Source organism: Sinocyclocheilus grahami, unplaced genomic scaffold, assembly GCF_001515645.1.
Source record: "Sinocyclocheilus grahami isolate Dianchi unplaced genomic scaffold, SAMN03320097.WGS_v1.1 scaffold1678.1, whole genome shotgun sequence".
NCBI classification, from domain to species: Eukaryota; Metazoa; Chordata; class Actinopteri; order Cypriniformes; family Cyprinidae; genus Sinocyclocheilus; species Sinocyclocheilus grahami.
The window spans coordinates 131645-153731 of NW_015506857.1; the positions used below are offsets into that span (position 1 = coordinate 131645).

General features: G+C 38.8%; 1 protein-coding gene across 1 annotated transcript in view; it reads right to left on the minus strand.

The window, feature by feature from the left end:
• Positions 1–22087, minus strand: part of cenpe (centromere protein E) — a 30555-nt gene that overhangs the window by 537 nt on the left and 7931 nt on the right. The window contains exons 19-53 of the mRNA XM_016258385.1: positions 22001–22075; positions 21835–21903; positions 21362–21493; positions 21106–21283; positions 19025–19170; positions 18650–18943; positions 18348–18569; positions 18104–18262; positions 17736–17948; positions 17273–17368; positions 17105–17188; positions 16730–17023; positions 16428–16649; positions 16276–16344; positions 14181–14264; positions 13450–13605; positions 13066–13154; positions 12732–12843; positions 12434–12652; positions 11632–11850; positions 11388–11546; positions 10630–10722; positions 9501–9584; positions 9298–9414; positions 9031–9210; positions 8792–8923; positions 8340–8420; positions 8151–8258; positions 7877–8059; positions 7584–7793; positions 5135–5341; positions 4859–5062; positions 4380–4514; positions 2047–2159; positions 1832–1929 (exon numbers count right to left, since the gene is read on the minus strand). Of these exons, the coding sequence (XP_016113871.1) occupies positions 1832–1929; positions 2047–2159; positions 4380–4514; positions 4859–5062; positions 5135–5341; positions 7584–7793; positions 7877–8059; positions 8151–8258; positions 8340–8420; positions 8792–8923; positions 9031–9210; positions 9298–9414; positions 9501–9584; positions 10630–10722; positions 11388–11546; positions 11632–11850; positions 12434–12652; positions 12732–12843; positions 13066–13154; positions 13450–13605; positions 14181–14264; positions 16276–16344; positions 16428–16649; positions 16730–17023; positions 17105–17188; positions 17273–17368; positions 17736–17948; positions 18104–18262; positions 18348–18569; positions 18650–18943; positions 19025–19170; positions 21106–21283; positions 21362–21493; positions 21835–21903; positions 22001–22075 (5236 nt within the window). The remainder of the gene's footprint in view (positions 1–1831; positions 1930–2046; positions 2160–4379; positions 4515–4858; positions 5063–5134; positions 5342–7583; positions 7794–7876; positions 8060–8150; positions 8259–8339; positions 8421–8791; positions 8924–9030; positions 9211–9297; positions 9415–9500; positions 9585–10629; positions 10723–11387; positions 11547–11631; positions 11851–12433; positions 12653–12731; positions 12844–13065; positions 13155–13449; positions 13606–14180; positions 14265–16275; positions 16345–16427; positions 16650–16729; positions 17024–17104; positions 17189–17272; positions 17369–17735; positions 17949–18103; positions 18263–18347; positions 18570–18649; positions 18944–19024; positions 19171–21105; positions 21284–21361; positions 21494–21834; positions 21904–22000; positions 22076–22087) is intronic.

Below are 22087 nucleotides of genomic sequence, written 5' to 3' on the forward strand. Positions count from 1 at the left end.
CGTTCTAACACGCCCCCACATGTCTACGTCACTATGTGGGAAGATTTTCATAACGCTGCCCAAATGTTCACACAAAGAAATAAGGCATAACTTGATTCTCGCGGTAGTATTGTTGCTGCCGCCGCCATGTCGTGGAGAAGCTGTGTGTTTCGTTATGAAAGCGAAACTTTGTTTGGCCTTCCAAAAGAGGACAACTAGAAATCAGTGGTTAAGTTGTATTTACAACACTGTTCCAGAACAGTTCAACCCAAATATTCAGATGTGTGCAGCGCATTTTACGGAGGACGAGGACTGTTTCCTGGGAGAGTAGCGTACAATGCAAATATTGCTGACTCACAGCCTGTAAGTACGCTTTAATATTTAAAGGATTTGCCACTGATGATTCAAACGCGAGTTGAGCAGTGTAGACTAGAACTTTTTTGTCGTTTCTCTGATCACAAATGCAGACATGGTTTTGTTTACGCGGCGCAGCGCAACGCGTAAAAAGACAGTACAAATCATTATAATCAGTAATTATGTCCCCACTGGATGCAATAAATGCGTCATTTATAATGGGTTCTATTGGTTTTGTCTCATCGCGCCGGGACATAACATTTCCGTCACACGCTTGAGGTATTCAGCCAATCACAACGCACTGGATAGCTGGCCAATCAGAGCACACCTCGCTTTTCAGACCAATGAGCTTTGTAAAAATCGACGCATTCAGAAAGGCGGGGCATAGAGGAGAAACAATAATGTACAGTATGTGGAAAATAATGTTTTTTTTTTTTACCTTAAACCGCATAAACATTTCATTACACCAAATACACAAAATAATGTTCTGTTTTAGCAACGTCATATGACCCCTCTAATAAAAGCCTGTTTATGAATCCCACTTCAAGGTAACGCTCCGTTACACATAGGCACGTTATTTTTGCAGAGCGCATATTCAGTCCGTGAGTAGCCTAACCTCTCAGCTCGGATTGCAGGTGGATTTCCCTCACTATATGAGTGAGAGAGAGCGCCGTTGGCATGCCCAGTTTTATGTGACCAAAACTAGGGGCTCTCCCTCTCTCAAATATTACAAGTGCGCGTTATGCAGTGTGGGCAGTGGGTACCGACCGGCAGAAACATAAATCTGCACCTATGGCATGCACGATGAAACAAAACCTTGTCAGAGCCGTAATGCGGCATAGAAGAGTGCAGTGTGTGTGCTTGCTGCCTGTATTTTTTCCCTGCATGTCATGTGCGGGGCTCCCGTTTTTATGATGAGAGAAGAGGAAAGTTGATAATCAGTTTAATTTGTTGGTTTACATGCAAAGAAAAGTGAAAGCTTTTAATAAGTCCAAGAATAAAATTATTAAATTGACTTAACATGTTAAATTTGATTTACAGAACTTTTTGTGCTGTTTTCTAAGTTTGGACTTGAATAAAGAGAGAAAACTTGCACTTAACCTTTTCACAGGCATTTTGTTTCTATAGTTAGACAGATATCATGATGTATCATTCAAGGATTGTCTAGCAATATATCGATTATCGCAGAATCATGATATTATCGGTATCGTGAGCCATGTATCGTATCAAGAGGTACCCTGCGATTCCCACCCCTACTCAAGATAGGCACAAAACACTTAGAAAGTCAACACTTTCTTGATTCATGTTCTTGCTCTTATTGTTAAGGATTCAATCACTGAAGATATTCTATAGAAAAAAATAAAAAGTTGGTCTCCATAAGCTTTCAAGATGTTCCTTAACCCTAACCTAACCCATCCAATCACTGGAAGTCAGTTGTGCCCTACGTAATCAGTCATTAGTCAATGTGGGACTGAATTCACAAATCAAATTGTCTTACATGACTTTTCATCATCCTGCTGCATTTTCCTCAGGGTCTCTTTCAGCTTGCGGATGACATCGGCTCTGTGCTCCAACATGGAGCTCATCTGTGCAATTCTAGAATAAAATGATCACAGAAACATGTTAAACTCACTCTTCCCTGACTAAACTGTACATCAAAGGAATAAGTGGCTAATAACTAGGCTTATTTCAGCAGTGGGATGGCACACATACTCCTTCTCATGACTTGTTGTGATTGCAATGTGATCCAGCTCCATTTTGACAAGTTTGTCTTTTAGGGCGGCAAGCTCAGCGGCTCCTGGTGTCATGCTCCTCTTAGCCAGAACCTGCAGGACAAATTTAGAGGAAAATCAAGCATGATTTGCACTCTGAGAGAATCAAAAACTGCATTTTGTCACAAATTATATTCAGTATAGGGGTGTGCACAAACAGTCAAATATTCAATCTGTAATTATTATTCAAAAAATAAAAACACTATTCAATGTTAAAGGGGTCATATGATGCTTTTTTTAAAGATTATTTGGTGTATCAGAACATGTTGACATGCCTTAATGTTCAAATACTGTACATTATTGTAGGTCCTATATGCCCCGCCTCTCTCAAACGCTTCGTTTTCTACAAAGTCCCTCCTTCCGACAAGCGCCGTCTGCTCTGATTGGCCAGCTGACCCAGTGCACTGTGATTGGCCGAACACCGCAAGCACTCGTCGGAAAAGTAACGCCCCTTACCATAATCGCAAGCTTCATCTTTCAAAATAAATGTAAAGACAGAGCCCGAAAGGGGAACAGAGTCATGTGACAGACACAGTGGTGAAGCTGGTATGTGTTTGTGATGCTTTTGCTTTCGCCTAGAAACACACAGCGTCTCCCTGACATGGCTGCTTCAACACTAACTGCGGTTACTGAAACCATGCCGCCTTTCTTTGCGTGCACATTTGGGCGGCATTATGCAAATATTTCCACATAGTGAGGTAGATTTGTGGGGGCATGTTAGAACGAGCCGTTTTAGGGGGGCGTGGCAGAGTCTTAACTTTGATAAAGTATATCTTTGGTTTTGAGACTTTAGTCTTTGCCATTTCAGGGATCTTATCTATGCACAATCAGCTTGTAACACTCCAAAGAGAAAGGAAAACTTGAAATCGCATCATATGACCCCTTTAACTACATGTTGCCTTGCTGGCCGTAAATGCAGGCCATGATTACATGATAAATCCTAAGCACACAAACTAAGTCAGTTATAACTAAATGCACTAGGTGGTGCTGTGGAGTGTTAACAATTTGATTGTATTTGATCACAGAATGTTGTCGTCTGCCTCACAGTTTGGAATTATTTGATCAAAATGATCTTACTAAATGGAATTACTTTATCAAATGAGTTATCATAGTATCACCACCACAATGAGAAAAATCACATGAAATTCAAACACCAGTCGACTGAGGAAAGAGCTGGCCGTAAATGCAGGCCATGATTACATGATAAATCCTAAGCACACAAACTAAGTCAGTTATAACTAAATGCACTAGGTGGTGCTGTGGAGTGTTAACAATTTGATTGTATTTGATCACAGAATGTTGTCGTCTGCCTCACAGTTTGGAATTATTTGATCAAAATGATCTTACTAAATGGAATTTCAATCAAATTAGTTATCATAGTATCACCACCACAATGAGAAAAATCACATGAAATTCAAACACCAGTCGACTGAGGAAAGACTGTCCATCACTGCATTCACGACTGCAGGTAAGCGCAGCTGTACTCCGAGTGAGCAGAGAAGAGAGCTTATCTGATAGCAAAATTATTTTGAGACATATGCTTCCTTTAAGTTTCCTCGAGGGAGAGTGGCTTAAGAACAGAAAACACGAAGTGCTGTAAGAAACTTTGCTTAGCACAGTTATCTTTGTGTTTCTCTGGAACGTCTGTGTCGGCACACATTTCTATTGTTATCAGACTGAGGAGCCAACTTACAAGTGGATATTGTTTTTCTCAACATTAACATGATGTGAGACACAAACACGATAAACATAGGCTGACTTGAGTATGTACGTTTTGTACTGTAATTGGCACGGTCTGGTTTATTTTTTTCTGTTAACTCTGCTTGAGCTTAAATGCTTTTGTTCTTTATATATACATTTTTTTTATTTACACATTCAACTAAAAGAAAACTTTGAGATATAACATAACGTTTTTGTAGAATATTGTGGTGTATAATGCCCAATAATAAGCTTGTTCAGAAATGGTGACAAAAACTTATTTATTAAAAAAAATAATGTTTCTCGTTAAACATCATTTAAATAAACAAAAATTTTTATATTTTTTTAAGAGCCCAAATATTCAAACACAATATTGTTTGAAAAATGCCCATCCCTAATTCAGTATTCAATTAGGAAAAGTAAAAATATGGTGCTGGTGAACGGAAATGTGTTGCAAGGCTTTCAGCATGTTTCTACTGAACATAGGCCTAGATCTGCTTCTGTTTTATAGATTCAAACCTCAAGCATTTAATGATCAGCACAAACTCTTTAAGTATCAATCAACTATTAACCAACCTCTGACTCTTTAAGTTTGTCTTGTAATCTCTGGATGAGGGCTTCCTTCTCTTTTAGCTGGCCACCGAGTTCCTGAAGCTGAAGATTTGAGGCATCAGCCTGGACCTTCAGTTCCTTCATCTGCTCCTGAATATCCTGTCAGACAAACAACAACTCTCAGTTTGGATGCCTTTAAAAACAACAAACAAAATGCCTTTAAAAACAATACGTTCTGTAACACTGTCACCGTGTTGATGGCAGAGTTTAGGTGTACTAAATGACTGGGAAAAGTCCTGCATCACCAGAGAGAAATGTGTTGTTTTAATCAGAAGATCCAGTTATGATAATTAATAAAAAAAATTACGAGGTTAAAAAGAAAAGATAATGCATGGATAAATCACTCAAAATAAGTGAGCACTTAGTAAACTGTGAATTCTTATTTCATGCTGACTTTAAGCCTGCATAACATTGCTGCTCTCAGAGAAAAGAGCTCTCCATACCTCGATCTGTTTCTGGGTTTGCTGCAGCTGCAGTGACAGACGCTGATTGTCCTGCAGAAGTTCAGTCTCAGTTTTGGGCAGGGTGCCGTGTTGAGCTTGAAGCAGAGTTGAAGTCTCTCTTCTCTGATCCTTCAGGCGCAGCTCAGACTCGGCAGAGGACGATTTGAGGGGGGAAATCGCAGAGTCACATTCATTCAACAGAGCCTGTTGACGAGCACTTATGGTCAGGAAAGGTGTGGAACACATAAAACCATTCAAAACATATGCATTACTTACAAAATAAAACGCATTGAGACGCTCTGTCGCTTTGGTACGCCGAGCGATTTGTCGCTCATGCAGCTGTACAATAGCAGCAGTCTGAGGAGATCTGAGTAGAGCTCTGAGCTCCTCCAGCGCACGAGTCCTGTGCTGATGCTCCTCTGACACCATCACTTCATGATTGGCTAAACCGTCCTCCAGAACCTTTAGAGCAGCCTCCAGTTTCTGATACACACACACAAATAAGATACATTAGTACCATAAAGTAACATTGAATCATACAGTTAATACATTTATTTCCATAGTGCTTTATACAATACATTGTTCTAAAGCTGCTTCACACTGTAGCGTCTGGACCAATCAAACACACAATATATATTTTGTTAGCTAGATTTAACAAATACTCTGTAACCGATACATATTGATATTGAATTATTGTCCAGCCCTAGCACACATACTTGTTCAGTCACAGCTGCTCTATTTATTTGTGATGACAAGAATGCACGAAAAACTGCATGCAGGCTTTTAAATCTAAATGTGTACACATATAACACAATAGGAAATACTGATAAACTCATATCTATGCCAAATTTCTTTAGAAAGAATGAGCATTTATTATTTTTCACATAATTAATAACATAATCCGAGGATGTTTAAGCGCCGTCTCCCATCTCACTATACTGTTATCCTTTCAGCCAAAGCAACAGAGGGAGCTCATGGACAGAAAACCGGACTTACACGAGTTACACGGAGTATATAAAATTTTCGACATCATAATACAGAGTAGGGATGCCATAATTCTCAATATAAATATTGAACCCTTCGGTATGATATCCATGGTTCAATACGGTCTTGTGAATTGCGGTTTTACATTTAAATAATTTACGGGACACACTGAGAGTTAGAGTCGCTTATAACATGCATTTGAAAAAGTAACACACGCCAAACATCTTCCCTTGTAATGGCTTGCAGTGAGAAGCCTTTCTAAACCTGCTGTCCAACAAAAGAGAACATTTAATATGTTTTTACTCCACATCACCAGTCGAGTGTTTAAAATAACTTTTCTTTTGGTGATCTAATGTGGCTTCAATCACAGAATGAGGCAGAAAATATATTCTATACTGTAATAAAGGCTATGTCGATTAGCAATGGATTATTAATATCCTTAATTATTATGAAAATACCGGAGATGGCTTGAACACCACAGATAAACTATATATTGTCAGTCGAGTGTTTATTGTCTTCATGATTCATCCTTCAAAACGTTTCTATCTTCTTTTTATTCCATTACAGCGATAGCTAGATGTCTTTGTCCACAGGGATTTCCTGGAGCCTCATCAGTTCTATTACTTCTTTGAGGCCTTTTTGGAGTTTCAGCACGAGGGCACCCTCTGGCTTCCAGTATGAATGAAACAGACATTTTGTTTATTATTAAACAATTATGTTTATAGCGCTCCATAATGGCCAATCCACCCTATTTTGGGTCAAAATAGGAAAAATAATACTTCTCAAAAGAAATTTGAAGTAGAAATATGATAATCCATGTTTTTCTATAGTGTACAGGAGTATTTACAGGAGTCTAACTCTTTATTTTTAATAATGAAAGTGTTATTACAATTGTAATATTTATTATTTTGGTTTAATATTTTTTATCTTAATTATTATTAGTCATATACATAAGCACATTTTGGGCCAAATTGTGCAGCCCTACAAACACGCACAACACACCTGGTGTTTATTATATACATTTTTTGTTTTAAAAATCGCATTTTAAAAATCACAAAAAAACATGGCCAAGCCATCAGAAATGAACCAAACCGGAAACCGTGGTTAAAAAGCCTGAGGTATGTATTGAATCATGGGCTAACTGTATTGCTGCATCCCTAATGCAGATGCAGAAGACCAATATCAACAACGACACGGGGAAGAGACAGAACAAATATGAAACCAAATACACGATTATAATAATTCAAGATTTCAAGCAGTCCCTAGTATTTTCATACGTATAATGTGTATTTATGGCGATGGTTAGCATATGTTGCCTTTAACATTGCATATAATACATTTCTGCCTCGTACGATGATCAGAACTCCCGTCGGGCCACAATCGTAAGTTATTTTAGATACACGCTGGTGTCCGAAAGTGAGTTTTGCCATTAAAATTGTTTTAAATGTCTTATTGACATTTAAATGTTGATGTTAGCGTGATAGCTTCATATGAAAAAATGGGAAATGAGCAGCTGTGCCGACTGTCTCCAAACTCGGATAAACTCTGCCTTTGTTCATGACCACTCCCCTCAAGCCCCAGTTGGCCCGCTTTGGACTAAGGTATTCGGCAGGTCAAAAATCCCTATTACTGGTACTCGTATTTTAACGAGTACGAGTACCAGTACAGAAGCTCAGTATCGGGCCCGATACCGATACCAGTATCGTTATTGGTGCATCCCTAACAATAATCATGATCATACCTGCAAGTACTGCTGACGTCTTTCCAACAGACATGACAGTCTCTGATCCCAGAGCTGCTGGAAGTCATCCTGGAGTGATCGGAAAGACTGTGATGGAGTCTGAGCCATGAGCAGGTCCTGTAGTCGAGACTCCTCAAACGAGGCCACGTCACGCTGCACCTCCGTCTCATAGTGTGTCTTGTAGCGCTGCGCCAGTCTCCTGTATGCCTCCTATAATGGTTTGTCCTTCTATGAGCATTTCTTAATTTTGCAAAACATCCACTGTTGTGATTTGTGTCTCTGTGGACTCTTACCGCGATCTTGATCAGCACGTGGTTCAGTCTGGTTGTTTTCTTGGTGTGTTTGTCATGGACCGCTCTCTGATCCTTTGGAATGAATGGCACCAGCTGAAAGATCACAGCCCATTCTTCACGGTTCACATCAGTTAAAGCGTTAGAGGGACGGTCGATGATCTGCTGGAGCTTTGCAAAGGCCGCCTACACATGGAAGAAAAACCTCAAATCAGACTATTGAAAAGGATCAAAGAGTCTTGAGAAGACCACACACACGGTCAACATCAGCATTTACCTGCAGCTTCTCATCAGACACAATCTCAGGAACCAGATATCCAGATCTGTGTTTGGACTGCAGGTTACTCTGATCAGAAGACCCACTGCAGTTCACCTCAGTGAGAGACTGAAACACAATGACACTTGGCTTAAAACAAGTTAAAGGAACTGGTTATTCTGGGTTAGAACATGAAAAGACGACACACACCTGACTGAGGGAATGGACTTCAGATTCCAGGAGGATCTTCTGCTTTTCCAGCTGCTCTGCTTTTGATTCAATGCGTGTCAGCTGTGATGGAGTATGACGACAATGTTAACATAAACATAGACTTACTGACCAGTGAACACCTTCATACAACCCAAACTGCACTGGAATATGATCTAGTCACATACACTTAAAAATTAAGCTTCCGAAAGGGTGTTTTTACAGTGATGCCACAGAAGAACCATTTTTGAACCTTTAAATGAGCAGTTCTTAAAAGAACAATTTTTTCTTAGTGTGAAGAACATTTTAATAATCTAAAGAACCTTTTTCCCCCAATAAAGAACCTTTAGTCAAAAACCAGCACACACCCACCAAAATACCCGATCTCAGATCCAGTGTTTAGGAGCGTGATTTATTAGTTCACCCACTTCTTTCAGCACATTTTAAGACCTCACCTTCTCCATCTTTCCGTCCAGTTCTTGTTTGAGTTGATCTCTCTCTTTCGTGACATCTCTTAAAGACTCAAGGACCTGCTCCTGATCCTTCATGTCAGCGAGAGACTCAAGCTCCTCAGTCAACTGGTTTCTCTAAAGAAACAACAAATTACTTTAAGAAATTAGGTGCTTTCACTGCAGTGTGAGTGGTCCAAACTGAAATGACCACCATGCACCACAGAAATTAGTAACAAGCTTACCATCTCCTCACTCTTTTGAAGATTCTGCCTAAGTTGTTCTCCCTCCTCTCTGGTTCTCTTTAGCGTGTCCTGGAGTTCATCCCTCACTTTTGTAAGTGAGGTGAGTTTTAATTGGAGGTTTTGGATCTCTGTGTTGTGCTGGTCTCGTAGAGCTGAGAGATCTCCACTTATTTGACTCAACTGAGGAAACAGAATAAGAGATTTCCAGCATTTAATCATTCACTTGTCTTATGCAAGGATTGTTAATCTGTGTCTAACAGTGCTCACCTGCTGCTGAAGCTGAGACTCTTTCACAGCACTCTGCTCCATCAGTTCTGCGTTCTCTTTCTGCTGCTGCTTCAGCTCCTCCTTAGTAACGTGCAGTAAATCCTCATACATTTTAGACTACAGGAAAGAGTAAAAACAGTTAGTTCAGACAGATGTGTTGTGTGGAGCTCAGATGACATTACACTGATGACATGAAGTCTCACAATCGCAGTTGCCTCCTGAAGGTCTTTCCTGAGCACCACCCTCTGATTCCTCAGAGACTCCATCTCCTCAGTGAGATCTTGAATCTGGACGAGATCACAAAGAAATAAAACACAGAACATGAAGAATGGGTATGGTAAGGAACTAAACAGTTCTTGTTATACTTTTTATTCCATTAACAATTCTTGCAGTACTTGATGTTTTGAACAATGTTGGCAATCAACAGTTCAAGTTTCCATTGACTTCTATAATACATTTTTTGTTCTATGGAAGTCAATGGAAACCAAAAATAGTTACCAAAATTTCTCAAAATATCTTGTTTTCCACAGGAAAAGAAGGGATAGTGGTTTGAAACAACACGAGGTATTTCTGGGTTAACTGTCCCTTTAAAAAAACAGTTAACAAGCTAATCATGAAAGTAATGACTTGAAGTTCTGTGAGCAAAGCAGATGTTAATTCACCAACCTCACCAAAAGATTAAGAGAGCCACTAGACAAATTCATGAATTTGAGAGCTGCTGTTTTGATGGATTCATTTAAAAACACTGTAGAAAATATATATTTTTAATTCCAACAGTACTCAACATTATATACAGGGTTTCATGAAGATAAATTTAAGACTTAAGACCTTTTTACCAAAGTGAAGCAAACATAAGCGATAAATTGAAGGGAAAGGAACACAATATGCCAATATGGTCTCTAAATGTAAATGCATTAACAACATTTTGAAGTCTGACAACTTCTAACCAATTTAAAAAAAAAAAATAAAAAAAAAAAATATATATATATATATATCTCACATATCTGCCACTGGGCTCAGAAAAATACATTTTTCAAAAAACAAGACTTCACATCATTTTGCATATCAAGTAAATGTATCTTGATTTAAGGATGTTCAGATATTTGTACTGAAACCAGACAAAAATACAGTGGAAGATTTTTTTTTTTACTTATTTGACAAAGGACTTTATAAATTTAAGACTTTCTGCTCAGATTTAAGACCTTTTAAGGCTTTAAAGCCTTTGAAAGCTGGAATTAAGATTTTAAGATCTTTTGAAGAGCTGCAGAAACCCTGTACATACTATGTGCTAAACATCTCTTGCATTAAAAGATCTTACAGACAGTTACGTACCTGCTCAAGTTGGGCTTTCTGTTTCCCTGTGGGACTCGTATGATCAGCCACCTGATGTTTCTTCTGTTTGAGCTCTCCTTGGACCTGAATTAACTGAAGAGAGATTTTAATGAGTAAACCAACTCTAAAGCCCCGTTCACACTACAAGCGACACGCAACGACAAAGCGACATGATCCCATTCATTTCAATGGAGAGCTGGTGATTTTCAGCGACATGAGCAACAGCGACCATTGGCGACCAGATGGGTCCAGCGACGCAAAAAGTTTAGAACCCTTCAACTTTATGCAAATGAAGAGTGACTTTCAAGAGCGACAACCAATAGGAAAGACGACAGTAGAGCTCAGTGTTATTGTTCACCTCCCAGCTCCGGTAGTGACGGAAAGATGGAGGAGAGGCTGTTTACGTTTTTGCCGAAGATAAACATACGCAATGGAAAAAAAGCAGGCTCTGTTTCTCATTCATTTTTGTTTTTATGTACGGATTCAATTTATATTATATTTAATCTTTAAACCGATTCGCTATCAACAACGACGTTACTAGGCAGCCAGTAGTGAGAACGCCCACTAACGACCTCATCGCCAACCCCTGGCAACATGCGGCGACAAAAGTGTGAACGCAGCTTAACCTCTTCATTCGTTCAGAAAGGCACACCACCCATGTGGAGCCAACTGTCTGCTAACTCCGATAAACTCTGCCTTTGTTCATGACCACTTCCTCTAGCCCCAGTTGGCCCGCTTTGGACCAATGTATTCGTTACCTCTCGAACACCCTGCAGGATCTCCTGAAGGTCTCCTCCCTCACTCAGAGACATCACACTGGAGGAAGAGCCAGATCGGTTACATGCAGTGTCTCTCTCTGCCATCAGACGGTCTCTCTCAGCACAAGCGGACTGCAGCTCCTGCCTCAACTGCACCATCTGTGAGAAAGTGGAGAAACATTCAACTTTGATCAGTCAAACTCCACTAGACAGAAGCTGATCGTGTGCATTAAGCTTCTGTTACCATCTCGCTCTTCTCTAATTGATCTCTCTTCAGCTGTTCGCTCTCATTTCTCATGCCCTGCAGTGTCTCCAGCAGCTGGTCTCTCTCTTGAGTCAGAGAGGCAATGTTAGCTTTAACCGTCTTCATCTCTGCTAATTTCTCCTGCTGTTCTCTTGTTCTCTCAGAAAGCAGCTGTTCTTTCTCTGCAGATGACTGAATCTCTACTTGTAGCTGCAGCAACTGATAAAGAGGAAAAATTATCACATAAGGGCGATTCATCAATCAGGGATTTTTCTGATTTAAGAAAAAATAATGAAGTTGTACCCAAAATAAACATTTTTGGCAACAATGCAAAATAAGCTACAGATATGAATTACAAAATCCACTTGAAGGCTGATTAAAGCCATGATGTGACATGTTTAAATGTAAATCAAGTTTTGCTTCTGAAGATTAAATTCACCCAATCTTCTGCTGAACACAAGATATTTTAAAGAATGTTGGCGACCAAGCGCTTTCGGTTCCCACTGACTTTCTTGTATTTTTTTTGTCCATAAAAGATATTTTGAAGAACGACGGCAACCAAACAGTTTCAGTTTCTATTGACTTCCATAGTATGGACAAAAATACAATGGTAGTCAAAGGGAACCAAAACTGTTAGGTTACCGTCATTCTTCAAAATATCTTCTTTTAAGTTCCACAAAAGAAAGAAAGTCAAACAGGTTTGGAATGATGAGGGTGAGTAAATAATGGCAGAATTTTATTTTTTGGGTAGCTATCCCTTGTCAAAATTGAACCTAATTGAAGAATGACTCAAATCACTCACAGTCTCTTCCTTCTCCTCCAGGTCTCTCCTCAGCTGATTCTTCTCCTCTCTGTTGACCTTCAGGATCTCCAGAAGCTGCTCTCTCTCCTCAGTGACAGAAGCCATGCTCGTCTGGACTTCCTCTAGCGTCATGTTCTCCAGATCGCTCTTGTTCTTCTCAGACAGCAGAAGGTCTCTCTCAGTGCAGGCAGACTGGAACTGCTCTCTCACCTGGACCAGCTAGGAATCATGGGAGAATTGAGATTTACATTTGAAAAGAGAAAGGAACAGAGAGGAACTACACTGAAAAGGGTCTCACTGTCTCGTCCTGTTGCTGCTGGTCTCTCTTGAGCTGCTTGTTCTCATCTGTAAGCCACTGTAGAGTCTCCAGGAGCTGATCTCTCTCCTCAGTCACAGAGCTCATTCTGGAGCTCATCTTCTCCATCTCTCCGGTTCTTTCAGATGCCACACGGTCTCTCTCGGCACAAACAGACTGAAGCTCTGACTTCAACTGGACCATCTGAATGAAGGGAATACTTCATTAAAATGAAAAAAAAAAAAGTGAACGCCAGAGAGGATAAACCCACCCACGGGAACTGATAACACATTCAGATGGTTTATACTTCCAAATGATATTCAAAATGATTATTTGCCTCATCTTCTCCATCTCTCCGGTTCTTTCAGATGCCACACGGTCTCTCTCGGCACAAACAGACTGAAGCTCTGACTTCAACTGGACCATCTGAATGAAGGGAATACTTCATTAAAATGAAAAAAAAAAGTGAACGCCAGAGAGGATAAACCCACCCACGGGAACTGATAACACATTCAGATGGTTTATACTTCCAAATGATATTCAAAATGATTATTTGTGGTGCTGGACTTCCATTTTAAGTATAATGTAATTGTAAATCGGAATGCAGTAGCATAGAAGCTATTTTATGATGAGACTGAAATAACACACTCATCAACAGTCCATGTCAAACCAGAAAACCACAGTAAATGAGAACTACATGTAAATCAGTCACATGATTCACCTGAACCTGCAGCTCCTGCAGCTGTTTGGATGCGTTTTCAGAGTCCTGGAGTTTGGACTCCATTAGCGTTTGCTGAGACTCCAGCTCTCGTATGGTGTTCTGAAGATCTTTCACCTTCTCGAGAGCTCCTCTCAACTCCTCTTGATTTTCAATCATCTGCATTTGAAAAAAATAAAAACAAAAGGATTTATTAAAATAGACACTTAATGAGGGGCTCTTCCAAAGTCAGGCAATAAACTGACCAAAAGTGACAGTAAAGACATTTATAATGTTGCAAAAGATTTCTATTTCAAATAAATGTTGTTCTTTTGAACTTTCTATTCATCAAAGAATCTTGAAAAATAAAATGTATTATGATTTCCACAAAAAAAAGATGATGCAGCGCAACGGCTTTCATAATTTTCATCATAATTTGTTAAAATGTTTCTTGAGCAGCAAATCAGCATATTAGAATGATTTCTGAAGTATCGTCTGACACTGAAGACTGGAGTAATGATGCCGAAAATTCAGTTTTGAACAGGAATAAATGAATAGAAAACAGTTATTTAAATTGCAATATTATTTTACAATATTACTGTATTTTTGATCACATAAATGCAGCATTGGTGAGCAGACCCCCAACATTTAGTAGTAGGTTTATCATTTTTAAATTTCATGAAATTATAGAAGAATACCAATAATAGCATATGTGCTTATGTGGAGGAAAACTTGTTTCTTATGTTCCAACTCACCATTTCAACATTCTCCTGTAGATCAGATTTTAACTGGTTCTTCTCCTCATTCACAGTGTCCAGCTCCTGTTCAAGCTGCTGCATCTATGAGAGACCATTCACACCATGATTATGAAAACCATGATCACCAGTATCTAGGTGATCTGAATTTTACTTGATTACTGTACTTTAGTATTATTATGGGGGATTTGTACTTTTTTTTCAATTACATTTTAAAATGACCATTTGTACTTTTACTTCATTACATTTCTGAAGAAATGTAATGACGTAAACGTACAAGTACTCCTTACAATTTAATTTCAACTTGAAAAGTACATTTTAGCATTTTTATTTTATCTTACACGCATTAAATATGGTAAATGGAAACTCAAATGTGTGCGCTTAACATGTGGACTTTGTTTTCATGCATCAAGCACAGACATTTCAGCTTCAGTTATAACTTTCATCAGGTAAATGTCTGGCATCAAAGGTTTGTAATCAAATGTGAGAAAGCATATTCAGGTAGCAAAGTTTCTTCATTATTTTTGAACGTTTTGATATAGCTATTAGCTGTCTGTGTAATATATTGGCTGAATGCACAAGTGCAAATAAAATCAATAATGAGACTTTAAACACAATTTATGTTTTTGTGGGAATTATTCCTTTAAATTAAATGTTACAAATCTACAAAAAGTGTTTAAATGAACACTGTTAAATTAATTGTAAATCATGTTTAGTGATGTTCTTACTAGGGAGTGGATAAGTCGTATTATAATGATATACTCAGTAACAATTAATAATTTTTTAATCTGAATTACATTTGCTCATTAATTCATCTAATTAGTCGCAAATAATTATATATCAATATTTACAGAGAAGAAAAAAAAACTCTAAATGAACCAAATAAACAAAAGATTAATTATTTTTCTAGACAGGGCATTGAACAGTGAACACAAAATGTGGCCTTTCAATTAAAGTTAATGTTGTATGTTTTACAACATTACGATTTCTCTCCTCATTCTTCTGTCTGTATGCTTTTGGTCTTTGCATCACATTTTGCCCTTTAAAGGGATAGTCCATCAAAAAATGAAAATTCTCTCATCATTTACTCAACCTCATGCAGTCCCAGATGTATGGGATTTTCTTTCTTCAGATAAACACACTAGGGATGTAACGGTATGAACATTTCTTACATCTTATCACTATTACAGTGACCAAAATTATCACGTTAAAATGTAAACTGTGCTTTATGCTGGACCGTATTTATTTATCGTAAGTTGTTCAAATCGCGGTAATCCAATACGGTTTTAATGATAATTAAAAGATGAAACGGTAATACTATCCATGGGGAATTTTATCACGAGTTATCGTCAAATGAATAGTTACATTCCTAAAACACACACAAAAATGTTTTGTGCTTATAACACAAGTTACATGTCAAAGAACACACAAAGTGAACACAATAGTAAATTTTTAATTATCAGTATTTGTACATTTCTTACGCCTATCATTGCGCTTAAGACAGATTTATTAACAGGTGTTATATGGGTTACCGTTGTCTTCACTTTGTATAGTTTTTGAAGCATCATTTTTTAATGTTACACACTTGCATTATATGCAGAGACAATGATTAAGTTTTTCTAAAACTCTTCTTGTTCATCTGAAGAAAGAGTCATATACATATGGTAATGGCATGTAAAGGGACTTTTTGAATTCCGCTGTGCTGCATTTTATTGTTGTTGCATGCACTAGATAGATGTGTTTGACCTGTGCCATTGCGTGTTTTTTCACCCTTTAACCAAACCTTTGTTTCTCTATCTGAACAAAACCTTATGCAGTTTATTTTTAAGCAGTTTCATTTTGTATTGAGAAGATGCTTCAATATGATAAAAAATAAAAAAAATGTTTTACTTGAGTATTTGAATACTTGAGTACAATTTAAGTTGTACTTTTTTCTTTTATGTTTTTGGCCAAATGCTTGTACTTTTGAGTAAAATTGTATCTGTATTTTCTCTTGAGTATAATTTATTTATTTTAAATTTTTTGTACTTTTTTACAGTCAGTATCTGATCTGATGTGCTCCAAATCAAGAGCATGTGAAAAGCTCTCTGTTTACCTGCTGGAGGAGTTCATCATGCTGTGTGTCTGTCTGTGAGCCGCCGTGTTCCTGCTGATCCTGCATAAGCTGAGAAAACATTTCCTATATACACACACCTCACTATCATTTATACACCACTATAAAACTCTACAGCTGAATTCAGCCTTTACCATCCCATTAGTGTCTTCAAGGTCTCTCTTGAGCTGGTCTCTCTCTTCTCTCAGGCACTGTAGAATCTCCTGGAGCTGCTCTCGCTCTTCAGTTATTGAGCTGATAGTGTGCCGCAGCTTCTCCATCTCATCTGGGTCTCTCTGAACTTCCTCCATCTTCTCAGACAAAAGCACATCTCTCTCTCCATGAACAGACTCCAGCTCTGCACTCAACTGCACTGACTGAAACACGGTAACAACGGTGTTAAATCACTCAATCTGGCAGTTAGTGGGACTGTGTGCAGTGATAAGTGTGAACGGACCTTCTGTGTGGCCTCCTCTAATGATGTGAGCAGTGTGCTGTTCTCCTGTGTGACGTGCTGGAGATCTGTCTGGATGTTCTGAAGCAGTTCTGATGTCTCTGTGAGCTGTTGGCTCAGTTCTGCTTCCTTCAGCTGAGCATCAACCAGATCACTCTCCATCTTCAGCAGCTGATCCTGAGCTTTAGACGTCTCATCTTTCAGCCTCTGATGGTCTTCATTCACACTGGACTGAGAGGATATCAAAGTGTCTCTCTCCTGTTTAACAGAACGCAGCTCTTCTGACAGACCACACACCTGAGAAACATCAAATATATTCATAAAACTTATGACCAACATCACATGAAGCTAGTTTCAGATCTTCAGCTGATGACCCACCTGTTGAGAGGTCTCTTGAAGGTCCAATGTCAGCTGGTTTCTCTGCTCTAATAAAGTCTCAAGCTCTTCTTTGAGTGTCTGAATCTGCAGAATGTGTTAAACCATAAGAGACAGTGATTAAACTGCACAAACACTCACACATAAAAAAAAAAACAGTCAGTCACAGACCTGCTGAAGCAGAGAATTGTTCTCCTCATTGGAATCTTCTTGTTCTTGATTCAAAAGCTGCTGCTGTTCCTGCAACTCTGACTGAGCCTGCAGAATCTGAAAAAACCTTTCACTTATTTAACTTGCATTAAAGAGTTCACTGGATTTACAAAAACTAAATCACACCTGTCACACACACAAAAAAAACAAACAAAAATAATACTATTTTAAGTAGTGGAGACTGAAATGAGAAAACAGTTTTACCGTAATTTACTGTAAAGTCATGAATATTTAATGAAGATCATTGGTGAGAATAATGAGAATTACAAACAAACTGAAAAGAAAAATGTCAGAATGCATGACTCAACTATTGTAAAAAAAATTATTCTTGAGGTTTTGTGAAATGTGACCTGAGATCGACCCGTTTGAATGAACTATTTACACGTGTTGGTGTAATTAGGAGTGATGATTATTCTTCTCTCACCTTCTCGTTTTTCTTTTCCAGATGCGTTTTCATCTGAACATCATCTCTCTCCAGCTCCCGTAGTCTCTCCTGAAGCTGATCTCGTTCTTGTGTCAAAGATGTGTCTTCTGCTTTCATCTTCTCCATCACATCAGACTGCTCTTGGTGGTTAGATCGCTCCGTGAGCAGAGGCTCCTTCTCACAAACAGCAGCACTGAGCTCTTCTGTTAGCTGCTTTATATGCAAATAAAAAAACATGACACTTTAATATTGAGCATTTAAATAACTGAGAACAGCCATATCTACTGATAGATATTTGTGGATACATCTACTACGGTTTAGAACATTTTTATTTCTACAGCAAATTATGTGTCAAACTGCTCAGCCACCTGATCTTGTAGTTTGTCCAGATGTCCATCTTCACAGTTCTTCTGGTCCACATATTGGTCGACCTTCTGAACTCTCTGTGATTCCAGGTTGTGTAATCTTCCCTGAAGGTCCTTCACCTTCTCCTGAGCATCTCTCAGTTCTGCTTGAGTCTCAATCATCTGCAGAGAACAAAATGAGTTTTAAAAAGGTCTGATGTCGGCTGAGATCATCATGTTTGACATGGCTTCAGGAATAAGTGCTCACCATCTCCACATTTTCCTCCATGTCTCTCTTGAGCTCGTCTCTCTCTTCTCTCAGGCCCTGTAGAATCTCCTGGAGCTGCTCTCGCTCTTCAGTTATTGAGCCGATAGTGTGCCGCAGCTTCTCCATCTCATCTGGGTCTCTCTGAACTTCCTCCATCTTCTCAGACAAAAGCACATCTCTCGCTCCACGAACAGACTCCAGCTCTGCACTCAACTGCACCGACTGAAACACGGTAACAACGGTGTTAAATCACTCAATCTGGCAGTTAGTGGGACTGCGTGTAGTGATAAGTGTGAACGGACCTTCTGTGTGGCCTCCTCTAATGATGTGAGCAGTGTGCTGTTCTCCTGTGTGACGTGCTGGAGATCTGTCTGGATGTTCTGAAGCAGTTCTGATGTCTCTGTGAGCTGTTGGCTCAGTTCTGCTTCCTTCAGCTGAGCATCAACCAGATCACTCTCCATCTTTAGCAGCTGACCCTGAGCTTTAGACATCTCATCTTTCAGTCTCTGATGGTCTTCATTCACACTGGACTGAGAGGATATCAAAGTGTCTCTCTCCTGTCTAACAGAACTCAGCTCTTCTGACAGACCACACACCTGAGAAACCATAATGGATGAGACTAAGCCATGTAGAAACAAAGAAAGTTAGCAAAGATGATGTTATGCAGTTCCTCTAACCTGTCTCTGCAATTCATCCACTTTAACAGGAAGCGTTTCCATCTGCTCCATCTTACTCTGCAAACATAGCTCCCTCTCATGACTCTGATCAAGCTCCTTACGCAAGTCGCAGACAGTTTTCTCCAACACAAGACTATCTGTCAGATCTGTGAAGGGGGAAAAGAAGAGTGAACATCAAAAGTAACAAATTACTTTTATAAATGACATAAAACAGTAACTGAAACACTCCGGGCACCAACTGGTTTAATCTTAAACAGTTACCACAAACATAAACGCGTCCATCATGGAGATAATGAAAATATTTTAACTTATGAAAATTAATGTTGTTGACAAATAAAAATGACATAAAACCATGACCATATGACTAGAAAAATATAATACTGCTAGATTATGATGCGTCAATATTATCGAAAAAAGAAACCTAAAAATCTAAAAGGAGTAGCTGCATGAGGTGAAGCTGAAGAGATGAACTCCAGTAAACCGAAGCCTGTTCTATGCCACATCCTATGAGATTAATCAAATATCCTAGAAACACAACATTACAACTTCTATATGCACAAAAGAATGCAAATACAAGTGAATTTCAGCTAAGTTATGTGATATATCCAGAGAGTGTAACTCCTGCTGTGGATGCGCTCTTCCCATAGCAGTGTGCTGAAACATGGGCAAGGAAAGCAAAAAGAATTCACAACATCCTATAGTGTTTTTGTTATAATGTTATGTATATGCCTACTGTTGAAAAAATATTACAAGGGGGAAAAAAATAGTGCTGCATTAATATAAATGTTTTTGAAAAAGAATCATCTAAAAGCAATATGACCGTCTCAAACAACCCAATGATAATAAATATCAGGTACTGCATTTGAGCTGAAACTGAATAAAACCACACTGCAGCACTAAACTCAGACAAATGCATCCTATATTAGAATAATCAGATAAATACCTATTTACAACGGCACAAAAGGACGTGAACGCGCATGTGAACTTGATTCTTCCTCACAATATAAATGATTAGGTTGGATGATTGTGTTTAAAAATATGTCTAAAAAATCCCCTAACTCCCCCTCAAATTAAAAAAATCCCCCATAAGAGCCACCTAAAGGGGGAATTCACCCAATTTTCCACAACAAAATTCAGGCCTTGCACTCTTCCCTTACCAGCGCGCTGAAAAACGGTCAACTAAAGCACAGAGAATTTACAACATCCTATTACAATCCTGTTCTCATTATAATGTTACGTATTTTGCCAGACTGGCACTGCACATCTTTCACTGTATTTCATGAACAAAGTGATTCCAGGCATCACTGTGGCCTTTCAAATCCAGTTTCACTTTATTTCACCGATCTGGAAGGCATGCTGTCTAACACTAACAAATCAGACCTCAGATAACACCCAAAAGAGAAACACATATTTTAAAATCAGGACGATCATCGTTTTCATGATCGATCGTTGCGGTCACATCCAAGTACTCGTGCCTAGCCCTAGTTCAAACCCATAAGATTTTTGTTCATCTTCAGACCACAAAGACATTTCTAATTTTCATTTCATCATTTTTGTCCAACCATTGAAAGTCAGATAAAGAAAGCACAGAGACATAGTACAAGTAATCCATATTAATTGAGTATTTTAATCCAAGTCAACAAACCTCAATGGTTTTTGCACATCAAGCACACATGGTTGCGATTCCATTTACTGTATCTAATGTGCTTTATGCACATGCATTGATCATTGTTTACATGTGAAAAAAAAAAAAACTAAATTAAATCTGTTTGTCATAAAAAGTGATTCAGTCTCTTCAGAAGACTTGGATTAAGTTACTTGATTCATATGGATTTCATTTGAAATGTCTTTATGCGCCTTTTAAAGCTTGAAAATGAATTAATCTGACTTTCAATGGATGGACAAAAAAAAATCCCCTTAAGGCTGGTTCAATTTTCCTCAAACATCAGCATTTCAAACGTTCTGATGATCATTGTGCTCAATTCAACTGTAAACATGAATTTAGAGAGTACTGTACAAGCAGTCAGTTTAGATTTCATGTTGACTTCAGATCATGATGTCCCTCTATGTTCTTCACTTACATTTTGGTACTTTTCCATCCAGAAGAGCAGTTAGTTTGGTATTCTCATCGAAAGCACCCATTAGTTCTTTTTGAAGATCCGTTTGCATCTTCTTGAAGCGAGACTTCTCCTGCTCCAGCTTGTCCTGAAGCATCTTCACCTCAGCTTCCATCTTCTCATAGCCTGTAGTCAGGGTTGCCTGATTGAAGCAGTCACACAAAATAAATTACTTATGACCTGCACACCCTGATCTCTCCTAAAGCTTCACTCTACTCACATCTCTCTCTTTGAGGGAGATGTTCTCACTCCGCAGGAAGGCCCATTCTTTCTTGGTCTCCAAACTGAGACCCTCAGCATCGTCAAGAGAGCGCCGTAGACGTTTCACTTCCTGGACCAGATCCTTGTCACTCTGCAGAATGCAATATAGCATAATATGGGAAAAACAATACAGAACATTTGTAGCCACAGGAAAGCAGAGTTAATATGAATATCTGCATATAGATCTGCTTTGAGAATCCACATCCATACGCCTCCACATTGTGTAGTTTCTAGAGTCAACATACGGTCTTGTCAATGCATAAGGGGAAAGAGAATTGTGCAAATGTTAATAAATATTGCATAAATAAAGTTTCCATGGCCAAACATTCTCTCCAGATGTCAGCATCAGACACTGAAAACCCAGTAAATACAAGTAAATAAACCAGTAAATACACAACCAGTATATAAAAGTGCAGTGATTCAGTGACGTACAAAACTCCGTAGCTCAGTAGTCAGGTCCGTCTTCTTCTGAAGCTCTGATGACATCATCGCCAGGTCAGCCTATGGAGGACAACAGTATGTTCATATATCACCTTTGGTCTTTAAGAGCAGCACTGAGTCCATCTACATGACATACATCAAGTGAACATGAACAGACCTTCAGCTTTTGGATCATGTCTTCTGAATGTTGTAAATCCTGCAGCAGTTTGGAGTTTTCAGCCTCCAATTCTCTCTGTATGGAGAG